The 18,432-nt window shown below is 66.0% G+C and overlaps 3 protein-coding genes across 3 annotated transcripts; all 3 read right to left on the bottom strand.

The window, feature by feature from the left end:
• Window positions 1–10,241: 10,241 nt before the first annotated feature.
• Window positions 10,242–11,150, bottom strand: LRRC10B (leucine rich repeat containing 10B). The gene has a single exon (XM_009899989.2). It carries the CDS (start codon window positions 11,148–11,150, stop codon window positions 10,242–10,244), a length of 909 nt encoding a protein of 302 aa, XP_009898291.2.
• An 870-nt stretch (window positions 11,151–12,020) lies between these two features.
• PPP1R32 (protein phosphatase 1 regulatory subunit 32) lies at window positions 12,021–14,487 on the bottom strand. The gene is made up of 9 exons (XM_054171692.1): window positions 14,343–14,487; window positions 14,148–14,256; window positions 13,842–14,065; window positions 13,161–13,261; window positions 13,021–13,071; window positions 12,835–12,921; window positions 12,663–12,749; window positions 12,254–12,326; window positions 12,021–12,151 (listed from the first exon to the last, which is right to left on the bottom strand). Exons 1-9 carry the CDS (start codon window positions 14,485–14,487, stop codon window positions 12,021–12,023), a joined length of 1,008 nt encoding a protein of 335 aa, XP_054027667.1.
• A 361-nt stretch (window positions 14,488–14,848) lies between these two features.
• SDHAF2 (succinate dehydrogenase complex assembly factor 2) lies at window positions 14,849–18,426 on the bottom strand. The gene is made up of 4 exons (XM_054171953.1): window positions 18,320–18,426; window positions 17,417–17,640; window positions 15,802–15,911; window positions 14,849–15,161 (listed from the first exon to the last, which is right to left on the bottom strand). The coding sequence occupies exons 1-4, from the start codon at window positions 18,332–18,334 to the stop codon at window positions 15,031–15,033; spliced, it is 480 nt and encodes a 159-aa protein (XP_054027928.1). The 5' UTR covers window positions 18,335–18,426; the 3' UTR covers window positions 14,849–15,030.
• Window positions 18,427–18,432: the final 6 nt, after the last annotated feature.

Raw genomic sequence — 18,432 nt, 5'->3', positions numbered from 1 at the left:
GGGCCGCCCCTGGGGCCCTGGGGGCTAAAGGCTGGAGCAAGTGCCACTGCCCCCACCTTGGCACGCCCTGGGGCCACCCAGCCTGGCAGGAGTGGTGCCAGCAGCGTTCTCCACGGTGATGGCATCCCCGGGGGGATGCTGGACCCCTGCCCACCCCCTGGGGCAAAGGCTGCCGGCACAAGGGCTCCTCAAAGCGGCTTTAGGGCAGCTCCGGGGAGGGGGGGTGGGGGGTGACAGATGGGGGTCACCCCTGTGGCTCCTCCTCGCTGCTGGTGGCTCCCCGCGGTGGCTGTGGCTCCCGCCAGGGCCACATCAGCGCCGAGGGCGGCGTGGCACAGCCCTGTGCCCAGCAGGTGACGCTCGGTGCCCGGCGAGCAGAGCCCCTTCCAAGCTGGCCAGGGTGGGGGGACACCAGCAGCCCCCCAGCCTCTGGCTGGAGGGAGGTTGGCCAAGCCCATCTGGGGGAGAGGGAGGGGGATGCTGCCACCTCCTCCACAGCCATCTCAGGCAGGGCATGGCCAGCCAGGGGCACAGGGACGCCCAGAGCGAGCCCACCGGGTGGGCACAGAGCCATCCCGCCCGGCCGGGGGGCCCCCAGCCTCAGTCTTCCTACTCCCTCCCTGGCACCCACCGCCCCCTGCCCCCCTCCCTGCACCCGTGGGGGAGGACACCAAACCCCCCACCCCCACTGGGTGCCCCCAGGTGCCACCAAAGCCACGGGTTGTCCCCTGGGAGGGGGTGGGGAGGAGCAGGGGGGGGACACACGGACACTGCGTGCAGGCAGGAGCCCTCCCTCTGCCACCACCATCCCTGTGCCGCACCACGGCCCCCGCCCCCAGTGCTCCCCCCCCCTTCCCCCCTTCCCTTTGGGGGGGTGGGGGGGAAAAGGGGGGGAAAAGGGAGCCCAGGGGGGTGGGGGAGGCTTTGCTCCAGGGAGTTTCTCCCCTGCGTGGAGGAGGATTTGCCACCAGAGCCCCCCCAAATAAATACCCTCCTCCCCCTCCCCCCTCCAGCCCGGGCTGCTTGGCTGCTGGGCCCTTTGGAGGAGGGGGAAGGGGACATCCCCTGCCACCCTAGGGCTAAGTGGGGGGGGGGGGCAAGGCGGCAAGGAGGGGGGTGGGGGAGTGGTCCTGTAGCTCCCCCCTCCCCCGTGGTCCTCCTCTAGCCGCTCTTTGGACAATCTGGAGAGAAGTCATAACTCTGCTACCACAGTAATAATGCTTCTAGGGGCCAGTCGTGGGGCTTTTTTTTGGGGGGGGGGGGGGGGGGGGGGGGGGGGGGGGGGTGTTGTCAAATCCTCTCTCTTTGGGTTTGTTTTTTCACCATCAAAGAAGAGATTTCCATGTCTGGGGGAAGGGGCTGGAGCCACGGGACGCCCCCCTCCCCCCCCCCCCCCCCCTTACCCCCTCCCTACCTTCCCACCCCGAAATCAGGGTACTGGGAGGGGGGGGAAGGGTGAGGGGTGTTCCCTGAGGGGGGGAAAAGAGGAGGGGGGGAGGTTTAAAGGGGTGGGGGTGGGGGGGAGGGGGGGGTGGGAGTTGTGTGTTCCTTTCTGTTCTCTGTTTTTTTAACTCTTAGAGCTCTTAGCAGTGATCTTGTTCAGGTCTCTCTCTTCTCCATGTGACAAGTCAAACCACAAACCAAACGAACCCCCCCCACTCCCACCCCCCGAGGACAAAATACCCCCCCCCCAACCCCCCCCCCCCCCCCCCCGAAGCGAAACGACATCCAACTGGTGTGTAAAATAACAGGAGATAAACAACGAGCCTCCCCCCCCCCCCCCCCCCCCACGATTAAAAGTGGTTTAAAGTAAAGCAATCGATCGATCGATCAATCAATCAAACAGCAACGTGGGGGGAGGGGGGAAGCAAACGGCAAAATAAAGCTCCCCCCTCCCCCCCCCGCCCAGGGAGCCCGGAGCAAAGGGGGATGTCACCTCCTGGCTGGGGGAGGGGGCTTCGATGCGAAGAGGAGGGTGGCAGTGGCCACTTGGGTTTGGGTTGGGTTTGGAGGGGGAGGTGGTGGGTTTGGGGGGGGTGGGGGAGGGGGGGGAGGTCTTCTTTTTTGTTTGGGGGGGGGGGGGGAGTGGTGGGCAGCCCCTCGGGGGTTTGGTTTGGTTTGGTTTTCTTTCTGGAGGCAGCCCCTGCTCTTGGTAATAAAGGGACAGTCAGGAACTGCCAGTCTGCCTCGTCTCTGGGCGGGGGGAGGGGGCACAAGAACGTGTGGGAGGGGGTGGGCTGCGGGGAGGGGGTGGGAGGGGGGCTGTAGGGTCACCTGCAGCTGGCTGAGCGACCTCCGGGCATTGGATGTTGCCTTCAGCACTGAGGAGCTCCTCCAGCACGGAGCATTGCCCCCCCCCCCCCCAGCACTGAGCATCCCCCCCCCGGCACTGAGCATCCCCCCACCCAGCACTGAGCATCCCCCCCCAGCACTGAGCATCCCCCCCCCAGCACTGAGCATCCCCCCCCCCAGCACTGAGCATCCCCCCCGGCACTGAGCATCCCCCCACCCAGCACTGAGCATCCCCCCCCAGCACTGAGCATCCCCCCCCCAGCACTGAGCATCCCCCCACCCAGCACTGAGCACCTCCCCCCCCCCAGCACTGAGCATCCCCCCCCAGCACTGAGCATCCCCCCCCCCCCCAGCACTGAGCATCCCCCCCCTGCACTGAGCATCCCCCCCCTGCACTGAGCATCCCCCCCAGCACTGAGCATCCCTCCCCCCGGCACTGAGCATCCCCCCCCCAGCACTGAGCATCCCCCCCCCCAGCACTGAGCATCCCCCCCGGCACTGAGCATCCCCCCCCCAGCACTGAGCATCCCCCCCCAGCACTGAGCATCCCCCCCCCAGCACTGAGCATCCCCCCACCCAGCACTGAGCACCTCCCCCCCCCCAGCACTGAGCATCCCCCCCAGCACTGAGCATCCCTCCCCCCGGCACTGAGCATCCCCCCCCAGCACTGAGCATCCCCCCCCAGCACTGAGCATCCCCCCCCCCGGCACTGAGCATCCCCCCCCAGCACTGAGCATCCCCCCCCGGCACTGAGCATCCCCCCCCGGCACTGAGCATCCCCCCCCGGCACTGAGCATCCCCCCCCCAGCACTGAGCATCCCCCCCCCTCAGCACTGAGCATCCCCCCAGCACTGAGCATCCCCCCCAGCACTGAGCACCTCTCCCCCAGCACTGAGCATCCCCCCCCCCAGCACTGAGCATCCCCCCCCCCCAGCACTGAGCATCTCCCCCCAGCACTGAGCATCCCCCCCCAGCATTGAGCATCCCCCCACCCAGCACTGAGCACCTCCCCCCAGCACTGAGCACCTCCCCCCCCGGCACTGAGCATCCCCCCCCCCAGCACTGAGCATCCCCCCACCCAGCACTGAGCATCCCCCCCCGGCACTGAGCATCCCCCCCCAGCACTGAGCATCCCCCCCGGCACTGAGCATCCCCCCCCAGCACTGAGCATCCCCCCCCCGGCACTGAGCATCCCCCCCCCAGCACTGAGCATCCCCCCCCCGGCACTGAGCATCCCCCCCCTGCACTGAGCATCCCCCCCAGCACTGAGCATCCCCCCCCCCCGGCACTGAGCATCCCCCCCCCCAGCACTGAGCATCCCCCCCCGGCACTGAGCATCCCCCCCCCAGCACTGAGCATCCCCCCCGGCACTGAGCATCCCCCCCAGCACTGAGCACCTCCCCCCCCGGCACTGAGCATCCCCCCCCCAGCACTGAGCATCCCCCCCCCCAGCACTGAGCACCTCCTCCCCCAGCACTGAGCATCCCCCCCCCAGCACTGAGCATCCCCCCCCAGCACTGAGCACCTCCCCCCCCGGCACTGAGCATCCCCCCCCCAGCACTGAGCATCCCCCCCCCAGCACTGAGCACCTCCTCCCCCAGCACTGAGCATCCCCCCAGCACTGAGCATCCCCCCCAGCACTGAGCATCCCCCCACCCAGCACTGAGCATCCCCCCCCAGCACTGAGCATCCCCCCCCCGGCACTGAGCATCCCCCCCCCCAGCACTGAGCATCCCCCCCCCCAGCACTGAGCATCCCCCCCCGGCACTGAGCATCCCCCCCCCAGCACTGAGCATCCCCCCCCCCAGCACTGAGCATCCCCCCCCCAGCACTGAGCATCCCCCCCCAGCACTGAGCATCCCCCCAAACACTGAGCATCCCCCCCCCCGGCACTGAGCATCCCCCCCCCCAGCACTGAGCATCCCCCCCCCAGCACTGAGCATCCCCCCCCCCAGCACTGAGCACCTCCCCCCGCGGCACTGAGCATCCCCCCCCCCAGCACTGAGCATCCCCCCCCAGCACTGAGCATCCCCCCCCCCGGCACTGAGCATCCCCCCCCCAGCACTGAGCATCCCCCTCCCCAGCACTGAGCATCCCCCCCCCAGCACTGAGCATCCCCCCCGGCACTGAGCATCCCCCCCGGCACTGAGCATCCCCCCCAGCACTGAGCATCCCCCCCCCCAGCACTGAGCATCCCCCCCCCCAGCACTGAGCATCCCCCCCCCCACTGAGCATCCCCCCCCAGCACTGAGCATCCCCCCCCCAGCACTGAGCATCCCCCCCCCCCAGCACTGAGCATCCCCCCCCGGCACTGAGCATCCCCCCCAGCACTGAGCATCCCCCCCCCCAGCACTGAGCACCTCCCCCCCAGCACTGAGCATCCCCCCCAGCACTGAGTATCCCCCCCCAGCACTGAGCATCCCCCCCAGCACTGAGCATCCCCCCCCCCCAGCACTGAGCATCCCTCCCCCCGGCACTGAGCATCCCCCCCCCCAGCACTGAGCATCCCCCCAGTACCAAGATTCCCCCCCCTAGTACCAAACACTGCCCCCCAGTACCAAGATTCCCCCCCCAGTACCAAACACTGCCCCCCAGTACCAAGATTCCCCCCCCCAGTACCAAACACTGCCCCCCAGTACCAAGATTCCCACCCCCCAGTACCAAACACTGCCCCCCAGTACCAAGATTCCCCCCCCCAGTACCAAACACTGCCCCCCAGTACCAAGATTCCCACCCCCCAGTACCAAACACTGCCCCCCAGTACCAAGATTCCCCCCCCAGTACCAAACACTGCCCCCCAGTACCAAGATTCCCCCCCCCAGTACCAAACACTGCCCCCCAGTACCAAGATTCCCCCCCCCAGTACCAAACACTGCCTCCCAGTACCAAGATTCCCCCCCCAGTACCAAACACTGCCCCCCAGTACCAAGATTCCCCCCCCAGTACCAAACACTGCCCCCCAGTACCAAGATTCCCCCCCCCAGTACCAAACACTCCCCCCCCCAGTACCAAGATTCCCCCCCCCCAGTACCAAACGTCCCCCCCCAGCACCAAGAAGCCCCTCAGGACCGAGCAGACCCCCCAGGACCGAGCTGCATGCAGAAGGGGGCACCAAGGGGGAGCAGCCTTGCTCAAGGGGCTTTGAGGCTGGGGGCTCCCCATCCCTCTGCTAGGGGTCACCCCGAGGTGGGGGTCACACACAGGGTGTCCCCACGAGCAGCAAAGGGGACAGGTGGGGGGGGGGGCAGGGCCCATCACAGGGTGGGGTTGGCCTGGGAGGGGCTTGTGGGGCCCTGGGATCAGGCTGTGGGAAGGAGGGGGCCAGGCACAGGGGCCAAGGGGCCAGCAGGCTGTCCCTGCAGAGGCTCCAGTGCCTCTTCAATAATTCACCAGGCACTGGCCTTGCATTAATAAAGGAAATTCCACCCGTGGCCACGGGGGGAGGAAGGAGTCCTGGTCCCCTGGGGGGGCATCCCCCCCTGGAGCCACCATCCTGGTCCCCTGGGGGGGCATCCCCCCTGGAGCCACCATCCTGGTCCCCTGGGGGGGGCACCCCCCCCTGGAGCCACCATCCTGGTCCCCTGGGGGGGCATCCCCCCTGGAGCCACCATCCTGGTCCCCTGGGGGGGCATCCCCCCTGGAGCCACCATCCTGGTCCCCTGGGGGGGCATCCCCCCTGGAGCCACCATCCTGGTCCCCTGGCAGAGCATCCCCCCTGGAGCCATCATCCTGGTCCCCTGGGAGGGCATCCCCCCTGGAGCCACCATCCTGGTCCCCTGGGAGGGCATCCCCCCTGGAGCCACCATCCTGGTCCCCTGGGAGGGCATCCCCCCTGGAGCCACCATCCTGGTCCCCTGGGGGGGCATCCCCCCTGGAGCCACCATCCTGGTCCCCTGGGGGGGCATCCCCCCTGGAGCCACCATCCAGCTGCTGGGGTGAAGCATTTCCACCAGCCTCCAGGTGGTTGGTGGCAGCAAGTGACAAGGTTGTGCCCCCCCTTGACCAGCTGCTCTGTGGGGCAGGGGAGCAGGCTGCTGCTGCTGCTGCTTGTGGTGGGGCTGAGGAGAGCCTTCTGAGCTTCTGTAAGGCAATACCTCCCTCTCTGGAGGTATGCAAGAGCCACCTGGATGAGTTCCTGAGTGACCTGCTCTAGGTGACCCTGCTCTGGGAGGGGGGGTGGTGGATTGGATGATCTCCCAAGGTGCCTTCCAGCCCCTGGGATTCTGTGAAGGCAAAGGGCCAGGTCCTGAGCCTGGGCTGGCACAACCCAGCCTGGGGGTGATAGGATTGCAGCCCTGCAGAGAGCTTGGAGGTGCAGGTGGGTGAGGAGCTGGGCAGGAGCCAGCAGTGGGCACTTGCAGGCCAGAAGGCCAACGGCAGCCTGGGCTGCATCTAAAGCAGCGTGGCCAGAGGTGGAGAGAGGGGATCCTGCCCCTCTGCTCTGCTCTGTCCAGCTCTGGGGGGGCCCCCAGCACAAGAAGGACCTGGACCTGCTGGAGAGGGTCCAGAGGAGGCCATGAGGATGACCAGAGGGCTGGGAGCACCTCCCCTCTGGGGACAGGCTGGGAGAGCTGGGGCTGTGCAGCTCCAGGGAGACCTCCGAGCAGCCTTTCAATATCTGAAGGGGAACCTGCAGGCAGGCTGGGGAGGGACTGGTCAGGAGGGGCTGTGGGGACAGGATGAGGAGGAGCAACGGTTTGAAACCAGAGCAGGGGAGACTGAGGCTGGGCATCAGGAGGAAGTTCTTCACAATGAGGGGTTGCCAGGGCTGGGGTGGAGGCTGCATCCCTGGAGACATCCAGGGTCAGCCTGGCTGAATCCCCTGAGGAGCAACCTGCCCCTTGAGGTCTCTCCCAGCCTTGGTGATTCGGTGATACTGTGATAGCCCTGCTGAATGCAGGGGGATGGTTGGACTGCATGACCTTGAGAGATCCCTTCCAACCCCCTCCTCTGATTCTGTGCCTGCACCAAGCCAAGCTCTGCTTTGCACCCAGCTGAGCCAAAGCTGGGAATTCTGGAAGCATGGCCACCACAGCCCCAGGCTGCCTTTCCTTCATCCCTCTCCGCCTCTCAAACCCGCACGCCCCCCGCCACACACACACACACGTACCCTCCTCTCCACCGCCCCCCTCCCTTTATCTGACCCCATTTTTGGGTGCTGCTGGCTGATCCATCCCCCATCCCATCCTCTTCCCTTGCCTCCTTCCCTCTCCCTCGTGCCGGTGGCCAAGAGGAGCAGATGGAAATAGCAGCATGATCCCAGCTGCGGCGAGGCCACCAACCGTCGGGATGCAAGGGATGGGAGAGGAGGCAGGGATATATATAGAGAGACAGACGTATGGATGATGCCAACAGCCCCAAAAATACTTGTGCAGAGCAGGAAGAGATTGACAAACCCCAACCCCGAGCCCCAGCCAGGGTGAGGTGGCTGTCTCCTGGCACCGGTGGCACCGGGCTGGGTGGCACCGTGCCGCTCGTCGGCGCCGCCGCGGCGCCAGCTCTGGGACCCCGCACCCTGCTCCTTCCTCCAGCAGGGGGTGAAAGAGAAGGTGAAATGGTCAGGGAAAGGTTGGGGGGGGAGGTAAGGACCCCCCTCCCTTCCCTCCCCTCCATTCCCCTCCCCTCCATTCCCCTCCCCTCCCCATCCATCCCTTTCCCATCCCTTCCGGAGCTCTGCAGGGCCAGGCTGGTGGCACCCAGGGCCACCTGCGCTGACTGGCAGGGGTCTGTGTGGTGGCACCAGGTGGGCTGTGGCAAGCAGGCAAGGATGACTCACCTCAAGCTGGGTGCCTGCCAGCTTGATGGTGTTGACCCCCTGAAGGCTGGCAGCACCCCCAGGTGCCACCAGTGTGCTTGGGGGTGCCCCGTGCCAGGGCGCTCTGCCTGCTGCCAACCGCAACAGCGAAGGGTGGCAGGAGGGACCTACAGCCTGTGCCCATCCCCAACCAAAGCCGAGGGGAAGAGCCACCCAAGCTGCTGCCAAGCCCCAGATCCACCACTTGGGCATGGGGCTTCATTCCTGCTGGAGAGGCAGGAGCTTCTTTGCTGGTTGGCACCACACACCCCAGGGATGAGGATGTTCTATCACGTCCAAAATAGCTGCGGCTCCTGCTGCAGAGCAGGGAGAGAGAGAGAGAGGGGCACAGAGCCCAGCAGCAGCCACCCCACCAGCGTGGCAGAGGATGTGGCAGGAGTTCTGGCTGCCACCCAGCCCCCAAACCCAAGCCCCTGGCACTTAGAAGCGGATGCATGGCCTGAAACCTCCAGTGGGCACCAGCCCGCCCCGCTGGGATGGCTCAGAGACAGCAGGAGGAGAACAGGAGTCCTCCAACTGAAGAGCTCCAGCATGGGAGAGCTTGGAAGGGAGCTCTGGAGCTCAGCCAGCCCCAGCCCCCTGCCCCAGCAGGGCACCCCCAGCAGCTTGCCCAGCAGCACAGTGCCCAGGGGGGGTTGCCAGCTCTCCACACAAGGACACTCCACAACCTCTCTGGGCAGCCTGCTCCAGGCCTCCAGCACCCTCACCCCAAACAACTTTCTCCTCAGCTTCAGAGGCAACCTCCTGCCTGCCACTTTGTGCCCTCTGCCCCTTGGCCTGGCCCTGGGCACCACTCAGCAGAGTCTGGCCCCAGCCTCTTGCCCCCCCCAGCTCCTTTAGCTCTTGCTGAGCATTGCTCAGCTGCCCTCTGGGGCTGCTCTTCTGCAGGCTCCACAGCCCCAGGGCTCTCAGCCTTTGCTCCTCACAGAGCTGCTCCAGGCCCCTCAGCATCTTCAGAGCCTCCCCTGGACTCCCTCCAGCAGTTCCCAGGCTCTCTAGAACTGGGGAGCCCAGAACTGGAGCCAGGACTTCAGCTGTGGCCTGACTGTGGCAGACTAGAGGAGGAGGAGAACCTCCCTTGCCCTGCTGCCCACACTCTTCCTCATGCCCCCCAGGACACCCTTGGCCTTCTTGGCCCCCAGGGCACATTGCAAACACTCTGTGGTGGGCAGAGCCCTTTCAGATCGTTCAGCCCAACCATTCTCCAGCTCTGCCAGGGCCACCACAGCCCGGAGCACCACATCTGAGTGGCTTATCTCAGAGGGAGAGAGCTGCTGGCGTCACAGCAGGATGTGCTGCTGCGCTTTTGAGCAGCTCCCTTCCCTGCCATGGTTCCCCTGGAGCTCTGAGCCCACCACCTTCCTCTCACTTTGGCTTTTCTGGGATCTGTGCCTCTTTTTTTGGTTCCCTTTTCCCTGGCATGAGCTGGGTACTCAGGGAGGAGAAGAAGAAGGACGAGGTGGCAGCCCTGGCTTTGGTGATGCTCGTGTTGGGGGAGCTGGAGCTGGGGCTGCTCTTCCCACACAGAGGCAAAACCTCTTCCAGCTGGAGCTTCCATCAGCTCCTTCCCAAACCTGGTGGCTGGGAGGAGCCCAGGGGAGGCTTTTCTCTCCACCAGCCCAGTGCCAGCAGTGGGAGGAGGTCGAGGTCTGTGTCTTTGCTCTTGGCTCTTGCTGCTCTTCAGCCTGCTGGGGTCCACGTGGAGCCAATCCAAATGCTGCTGCTTTGTCCTGCCTTGCCCACAGAGCCAGGAGCACACTTTGGGGGGTCGGGGGGTGGGGGTGGGCCAGCTGCAGCACATGGGCAGGAGGTGGCTGTGCTTGTGGGCAGGGGAGCCTTGCTGGGACCTGCCCAGCAGGTGAATGGGGGCTGTGGGGTCACCTGTGGTGGCAGAGGGCTGTGTGCCCCATCCAAGGCACCCTGTGCTTCTGTGGGGTGCTCTAAGGCGGCCTGGTGGATCCCAGCAGTGATCCACCAGCCCTGCAGAGCCGGGAGGCAGCCCTTGGCTGCTCCAGCTGGCAGCTGCTGGTCTGCAGGCTGGTTTTCTTCCTTCTTCCCCAGCCCCAGCTGGGAGGTGCTGGCCTTCGGGACTCTGCCCTCCCCCCCCGAGGGTGTCTGGTCACAGCCTGGCAGCTCACATTTCCCCAGGGGAGCCTGGCAGGGCCACAAAGTCACCCTCCTCCTCCTCCTCCTCCTCCTCCTCCAGCAGCGGGCAGCCATCCTCGGGAACCACCGGTGGGACTTCAGTGGCGCCTTCCTCCTGCTCCTCCCTCTCCTCCTCCTCCTCCTCCTCCTCTCCCTCTCGATTCTGAAGGCTCTGCAGGCGTTGCTGCCTCTCCTCCATGAACTCCTGCGCCCCTTCCCCCACCAGCCGGGTGGCATCTGCCACCGCGGGAGGCTGCTGGACAGGGTTGTGGTCGTAGGAGAGGAGGCAGAGGTTGGTGAGGGCGCTGAGGTCGGGGAAGGCGGCGATGCGGTTGCGGTCCAGGTCCAGCACCCGGAGCTGTCCCATGAGCAGCAGGGCAGGAGGGAACTCGGTGAAACGGTTGCCGTAAAGCCAGAGCCCTCGGAGGCTGCCCAGGCCGGGCAGGCTGGCGGGCAGGCGAGCCAGGCGGTTGTCGCCCAGCTGCAGGCTGCGGAGCTCGGGGAGGCGCAGCAGGGCCCGGGGGAAGTGGGCAAAGAAGTTGCCCTCCAGCCACAGGCACCGCAGGCTCCGGAGCTGGGCGAAGGCGGCCGGCAGCCACTGCAAGCCGTTGCGCCCCAGGTAGAGGTGCGCCAGGCGAGGCAGCTGGCACAGGGCGTCGGGCACCTCCATCAGCTCGTTGCCGTCCAGAGCCAGAGTGCGGAGGTGCCGCAGCTCGGCCAGCTCGGCCGGCACCTCCCGCAGCCCCGCGCCGCTCAGGTACAGCTTCTGGACCCCCCTCAGCGCCCACAGAGCCTCGGGCACCTTTCCCTTCCGCACCTCCAGCCGCTGCTCGGTGCCCTCGGGGCCTTCGGCCGACGCCAGCCGCGTCCCGCGTCCCGAGGAGCCGCCGCTGCCCATCCCCGGCGCCGGCACCGGCCGCTGGCGGAGGGCACCGGCCCCGGGCGCCGGGACCACGCCGCCGCCGCTGCCATGGCGACCGGCGAGGGCCAATGGCGGCGGAGGGGGGGAGGGCGGACGGGGGGGGTGGGGCAGCCGCGAGGTGGCCACGCCTATCGGGAGGCCACGCCCTCCGGACCACGCCCGTGCCCCGCTTGTCCCACGCCCTGCCCGTCAGTGCCACGCACGTGCCCTGCCTGTGCCCCACCCGTGCCCCGCCCGCGCCCTGCCCCCGGCCCCCCTGTGCCCTGCCTCACCCTCGCTCTGCCCTCTGCCCCGCCGCTGCCTTCCTCACGCCCTGCCCAGCCCCTGCCCCCTCCCCACCCCTCTTCGGGGCCCGGCTGGGCACGCTTGGAGACCCCCAAGTCACAGCCCACCCCTCCCCGTGCCATTGCTGCCCACCCTGCTGGGTCCGGCCTTGGGAGGGGCGCTGGGGGGGCTCTCCTTCCTCCTCCCTCCTCCTCCTCCTCCCCACCCCAGCCAGCCCTGCCTGGATTTTCCCTGCAAATCAGCTGTGTCATCCCAAAGCCGGCTCTGGAAAGCTGGGCTCGTACAGCCCTCCAGTGGCTGCCAGCCAGCTGACACCCCCTCCTCCTCCTCCTCCTCCGTGCCCCCCACCCGCTACTCCTGCCAGCTTTTGGGGGTGCAGGCAGCCCCCAAAATGAAAGTGTGGGGCAGGCACAGCTCCCCCGAGGTCGCTAGAGGTGACAGGGCTGACAACGACGCGATGGTTTGGGGGAGGGAGTTATTACTCCATCTGCTTCCAGGGACCGAGAGTGGGGCACAAAATGCTGGGGGCTACTGCTGGGCCCTGGGGGAGGTGTGGGGGGGTCACGCCAGGAGGTGGCCAACGCTGTCTGCCAGCCCAGTGCTGTGGTTGTTGGTGCTGAAGCCACTGGGACGTTGGGGCTGGATGCCCCCCATGGGTCTTGCTGTCCAGGATGGATCCCGGCAGCAGTGAGCTGGAAAAATCCGAGAGGAACGAGGTGGTGAGGCTGGAGCTCCTCAGCCTGCAGCTGGGAGACCCTCCCCCATCTCCCCCCGTGCCCCCCCCTCAAACTCACCTGGTGCTGGGGGGGACCAGGTTGGGCCAAGGGTGACGTTCTGGCTGTAGTTGGTAGTGAACCCTGATGGCTCCTGCAGGGTGGAGGCAGGTTGGGTGCATGGTCTGATGGGGACAGGGAGAGGGATGGGGGCAGGGAGAGGGATGGGGGCAGGGAGAGGGAAGGGGGCAGGGAGAGGGATGGGGGCAGGGAGAGGGATGGGGGCAAGGAGAGGGAAGGGGGCAGGGAGAGGGAAGGGGGCAGGGAGAGAGAAGGGGGCAGGGAGAGGGATGGGGGCAGGGAGAGGGAAGGGGGCAGGGAGAGGGATGGGGGCAGGGAGAGGGAAGGGGGCAGGGAGAGGGATGGGGGCAAGGAGAGGGAAGGGGGCAAGGAGAGGGAAGGGGGCAGGGCTGGCCATGCCACCACCCACCGTTCTGCCAACTCTAGGGTGTCCCAGGAAGCTGCTGTGGGTCACTCCCGGTGCCTGCAGCCCTTGGTGGCCCAGCCTGGGCAAGTCCTGCATGGAGACAATGGGTGTGAGGAAGAGGAGGAGGAGGAGGGACACATGGGGGGAGAAGGGGTGGGGGTGGGGTCCTGCTCACCACTGTGCCCAGGGACCTTGGCACCTCCCTGGCGAAGCCGCTGCCTCTCTCGGAGCCCAGGGGCAGCGCTGCAAGAGTCTCTCTGCCCTGGCAGGGGATGGATGTTGGGTGGCTGGCACACAGGTGTCCCCTGTGCCACCCCCCCCAGCCCTGCCTGCCTGGGGGGAGGCAGGGGGTCTCACTTACATGGCTGTGCACAGAGGGCACATAATCCATCCTGGTGACACTCACGCCGAGCTGGGGGGGGGGTAGAAAAGTGTCCCTTGGGCTGCAGGGAGGCTGGGGAGGCTCTAGGGGCCAGGGGACATGGGGGGGTGGTGGCTCACAGGCTGGCCTGGCAGGGCTGCCAGGCTGTCCTTGGTCCTTGGGGTGGCCCTGGTGAAGCCTGACTGCTGCTTGGCACCAATGGTCATCTTCTGAAGGATGTCTGTGGGGAGCAGATGGGGCAGGGGGAGCCCCCAGGACTGCCCCCTGGCCCCCAACCCAGCCCCACAGCCAATCATGGCATTACCTGGCAGGGCACTCCAGAGGCCCCAGGAGCTCCTGGTGTCAGAGCTGGCCCCAGGACCACCAGCACCCCCAAACCCAGATGGGGATGGAGCTGGTCCCATGACCCCCAAAGCCTGCTGGGGAAGGAGCTGGCCCCAGGACCACCAAACCCTGCTGGGGATGCAGCTGGCCCCAGGACCCCCAAACCCTGCTGGGGATGCAGCTGGCCCCAGGACCCCCAAACCCTGCTGGGGATGCAGCTGGCCCCAAGACCCCCAAACCCTGCTGGGGATGCAGCTGGCCCCAGGACCCCCAAACCCTACTGGGGATGGAGCTGGCCCCAGGACCACCAAACCCTGCTGGGGATGCAGCTGGCCCCAGGACCCCCAAAGCCTGCTGGGGATGCAGCTGGCCCCAGGACCCCCAAAGCCTGCTGGGGATGCAGCTGGCCCCAGGACCCCCAAACCCTGCTGGGGATGCAGCTGGCCCCAGGACTAGCAGCACCCCCAACCCCATACCTGGCCGGGCAGGACCAGGGTGGAGTTTCTCAGTGCCACATTCCCTGGATGGTTTTGGGGGTCCCTGGAGAACCCCCTCTGTGTAGAGCCAGGCAGGGGCAGACTCCTGGAGGTAGCCACTCCCTGGCTGCTGGACATGCCTGGGCAGGAAGCTTCGGCCGTCAGGGAGCCAGAGGGGCCTGAAATGCTCGGTGGTGGTGGAGGCGGCAACGTCCCGGCAGCAGCTGCGGCAGAAGGAGCGGGGGGCTTGCCTCAGAGTGACCCCAAACCCCAGCCCCTGTCCCCAGAGGCAGCAGGAGCCCCTACCCCTCTGATGTGCTGCGTGGGCAGAGCAGGTAGGAGAGGGCTGAGTAGTTGTTGGGCACAAAGCCGGCACCGGTGTGGCGGCCGAGGCGGGGGCGGAAGCGTGGCTGGCCTGGGGACAGCAAGAAGGGGGCTCAGCCCCGGGGAGTGAGCTCCCCCCCCCCAGCCTTTCAGGGTGGGGTTTGGGACACCCCCTACCATGGGCCACCCTGTAGCTGGTGGTGTAGAAGCTCAGGAGTTCGCTGCTTCCTCCTGTCTCCAGCTTGGGCGAGGGGAAGCCAGCGGCCAGCCCCGGGGGCAGGGAGCGCAGCTTCCCCCGGGGACAGGCAACGGGACAGGCCATGGGCTGGGCCGTCCCAGGGCAGCTCTCTGCCTGCCCAGGGGTGCTGCTGGCTCTGGAATGTCCCCACAGGAGCAGGGGTTGGGATGGTGACAGCGTTTCCTGGCAACAGGCTCAGTGACACAGCGGGGCCAGAGCCACACGGGGACTCCCCCTGCTGCTGGGGGGCTGCGGGGAGCAGGAGGCTCCTCTGCCACCTCCTGCAGCACCCCCAAGAGTGGGGCCAGCACCCCCAAGTGTGGGGTTTCAAGGACTCAGGGAGGAGTTGGTGACAGTGAGAAGCTGGCAGGTGCCAGGGTGAGCCCACAGGACCTGCTCCCAAGGCCACCAGAGGATCAGAGCCCGGAGCCCAGGAGGCAGCAGGAGCAGCAGGGCTAGCAGCTCTGGCTTTATTCAGCACATCCTGAGAGTCCAAAAGCTGCTGCTGGAGGAAGAGGAGGAGGAGAAGGAGGAGGAAGAGAGGACCAGCAGCAGCAGCATTTCCACAGGGCCCTGTGTCTCTCTCCTCTGCTCCAGGGGATGGGGAGGAAGAAGGAGGCTCTCGTCTCAGCGAGGTGGCTCAAAGAGGTACTCCAGGTCTGGCTGCCTCAGCCTCTGCTCCCTCTTCTTGTTCTTGGCAAAGTCCCTCAGCATGGCCATCACCTCATTCTCAAACACAGCTGGGGTGGGCTTGGCTTCTGGGGTAAAAGCAGCAAGAAAAAGCAGCTCAGAAACAGCTCTGTCCCACAGAATCAGAGAATCAGCCAGGCTGGAAAAGCCCTCAGGGATCAGCAAGTCCAAGCTGTCACCCAGCACCTCCTGATAGCTAACCCATGGCTCCAAGGGCCACAGCCAAGCCTTGTCTGAGCACCTCCAGGGATGGGGACTCCACCACCTCCCTGGGCAGCACATCCCAGTGGCAAATTCCTCTTTCTGGGAAGAACTTTCTCCTCACCTCCAGCCTAAACCTCCCCTGGCACAGCTTGAGACTGTGGCCTCCTGGTGCTGGTTGCCTGGGGGAAGAGCCCAACCCCCAGCTGGCTACAACCTCCCTTCAGGGAGTTGCAGAGAGCAAGAAGGTCTCCCCTGAGCCTCCTCTTCTGCAGGCTAAGCAACCCCAGCTCCCTCAGCCTCTCCTCACAGGGCTGTGCCCCAGACCCCTCCCCAGCCTCGTTGCCCTTCTCTGGACACCTTCCAGCATCTCAATGTCCTTCTTAACTTGAGGGGCCCATCCCAGAGCACCCAACAGCACCCTCACTGAACCTAAACCAGCTCCCAGGGCCCCCCAGAGCCCTGGCACAGCCTTGGCTGGTGGCCCAGTGGGCAGCTGGAGCCTACCTGTGGCCCAGTAGTAGATGTCCCAATCGTTGCTGGGCTCGTTGATGAGGCGGTCGTAGAGGTTCAGCTGCTGCTCACTCATCTTGCCCAGGTTCTCCTTTGCAAAGAGGCTGGAGAGAGGAGGAGTGTGACTGGAGGAAGAGCTGGGCTGCCATCAGGCTTCTAACCATGGCTGGCATCCAGCTTGCTGCACAGTGCCAGAAGACACAGAGGAGCTGGGTCCAAAGCGCTCTGCGGCCAGCCCCAGGCGGTCTCCATCAGCCAGAGCAGCTCTCTTCATGCATCCCAAGGGCTGCATCCCTCCCTCCCACAGCATCCCAGCATGGGGGCTGGAAGGGAGCTCTGGAGCTCAGCCAGCCCCCTGCCCCAGCAGGGCACCCCCAGCAGCTTGCCCAGCAGCACAGTGCCCAGGGGGGGTTGCCAGCTCTCCACACAAGGACACTCCACAACCTCTCTGGGCAGCCTGCTCCAGGCCTCCAGCACCCTCCCCCCAAACAACTTTCTCCTCAGCTTCAGAGGCAACCTCCTGCCTGCCACTTTGTGCCCTCTGCCCCTTGGCCTGGCCCTGGGCACCACTCAGCAGAGTCTGGCCCCAGCCTCTTGCCCCCCCCAGCTCCTTTAGCTCTTGCTGAGCATTGCTCAGCTGCCCTCTGGGGCTGCTCTTCTGCAGGCTCCACAGCCCCAGGGCTCTCAGCCTTTGCTCCTCACAGAGCTGCTCCAGGCCCCTCAGCACCTTCAGAGCCTCCCCTGGCCTCTCTCCAACAGTCTCTCTTGAACTGGGGAGCCCAGAACTAGACAGGAAGGATTTCAGCTCAGCCATTAGCTAGGAGCTCACACTCCTCCAGCTGCCTGTGGCTCTGCCCCATCCTGTCCAGCAGCAGCTCTGATCTCTGCACTCACACCAGCAAAGCTCTTGTGGTGACTTGGATCCAAGAGCTCAGCTTTCTCTCCTCTCCACACCACCTCTCCTTAGGTTTCAGATTAGGGCTGTGCACCACTCCCCCAGACTCTTCCCTGCAGTACCTGGGGCTCTTCCCTCTTCACTTCAGACTTGAGACCCCTTTAGGAAGCTGAACTACACAGGAGCCACACTCCCCACCCCAGTCCTTCTCCCTCAGCTCTCCAGGGCTGGTGTCACCTCTCCTGTAAAGCCACCTCTGTGTGCAGGGGACAAATTGTTGGGGTGGCTAAGAATCACAGAATGGTTGAGGTTGAAGAAGACCTTGAAGATGCTGGAGCCCAACCATTCTCCAACTCTCTCAAGGCTGGGGCTAAACCATGGCCCTCAGCACCACACCTCTGCCTCTTTTAAACCCCTCCAGGGATGGGGACTCAACCACCTCCCTGGGCAAGGTCCAGTGTTTGAGAACCTTTTCAGTGAAGAATTTTCTTCTCATGTCCAACCTCAACCTCCCCTGGGGCTTCCTGAGGCTGTCTCCTCTTGTCCTGCCACTTGTTGCTTGGGAGAAGAGCTTGATTCTCACAGCCTCCTTGCAGGGAGTTGCAGAGTGCCAGGAGGTCTCCCTTCAGCCTCTTTTTCTCCAGGCTCAACAACCCCAGCTGCTCCTCACCAAGGCTGTGCTGCAGGAGGGGGGCAGGTGCAGCAGCAGCTCACCTGAGCAGGATGCAGTTCTCCAGCATCCCCCTTTTGCGGCTCTCGTACAGCAGCCTGGCTCTCTTGGTCTCCAGGGGCTCGTTGGGACGCTCCTGCCAGGGGGGCAGAGGGATCTCCAGCAGGTCCTTCCCGGAGTCCTTCGGGGAGTCCCCACGGTAGCCACGCCGCTGCCTCACTGGCCCCAGAAGGTGGCAGCAGAGAGCCCGCCCGGGCAGGGAGCAGAGCTGGGAGAGAGACATCCAGGGGCCATGATGCCTGGCTACCCCAGCGCAGCAGGGATGGGGAGACCCCCAGCACACACATGCCTCCCCCCCAGCCCCTCATGGCCATGATCCTCCGCTCCACACCACCCTTGTAATCCACACCCAGACCCTGATGCCTCCCATCTGTAACACCCCCAAGATCCTTCTGTCCTCCAAGCAGCCATCTATAGCCCCCCCCCACCCTGCTGCCCCCCACCTCCAGCCCTCCCAGCCCCTGCTGATTGCCAACCCCCCATCTAAAATCCCCCAGAGCTTGATGCCCCCCAGCCCCCCATCTAAAATCCCCTAGACTCTTCTGCCTCCCCAACCCCCTTCTACAACTCCCAGACCCTTCTACCCCCCAAACCCCCATCTAAAATCCCACAGAGCCTGCTGCCCGCAAGGCCCCATCTATAACCGCGACCCCTCTGCCCCCAACCCCCCATCTAAAATCCCCCAGACCCTGCTGCCCCCCAAGCCCCCACCTCTAATCCCTGACCCTTCTGCCCTCCAAACCCCCCCCCATCTCTGCTCCCTCAGAGCCTCCCTCACTCTCCCACCGCCCCCTGACTCTTCCCCTCGCCCCCAGCCCCACCTCTACCCAGTAACCACCCCCCTTCCCTCCCCGGGCCCCCCGTCCGTCTCCCCCCAGTCCTCCCACCCTGGCCGCCGCCATAGCCCCTCCCGGCCGCCGCTCTAGCGTCCGTTGGAGGCCGCTCTGTGGTACAGGGGCTCGGCCCTGACTCGCTGGTTGCAGCGGGGCGCCGGGGCGGG

This window comes from Dryobates pubescens, chromosome 22 (genome assembly GCF_014839835.1).
Source record: "Dryobates pubescens isolate bDryPub1 chromosome 22, bDryPub1.pri, whole genome shotgun sequence".
Taxonomy (NCBI): Eukaryota; Metazoa; Chordata; class Aves; order Piciformes; family Picidae; genus Dryobates; species Dryobates pubescens.
Note: the sequence above shows the minus strand (reverse complement) of the source record. Positions and strands in the feature narration are given on the sequence as shown.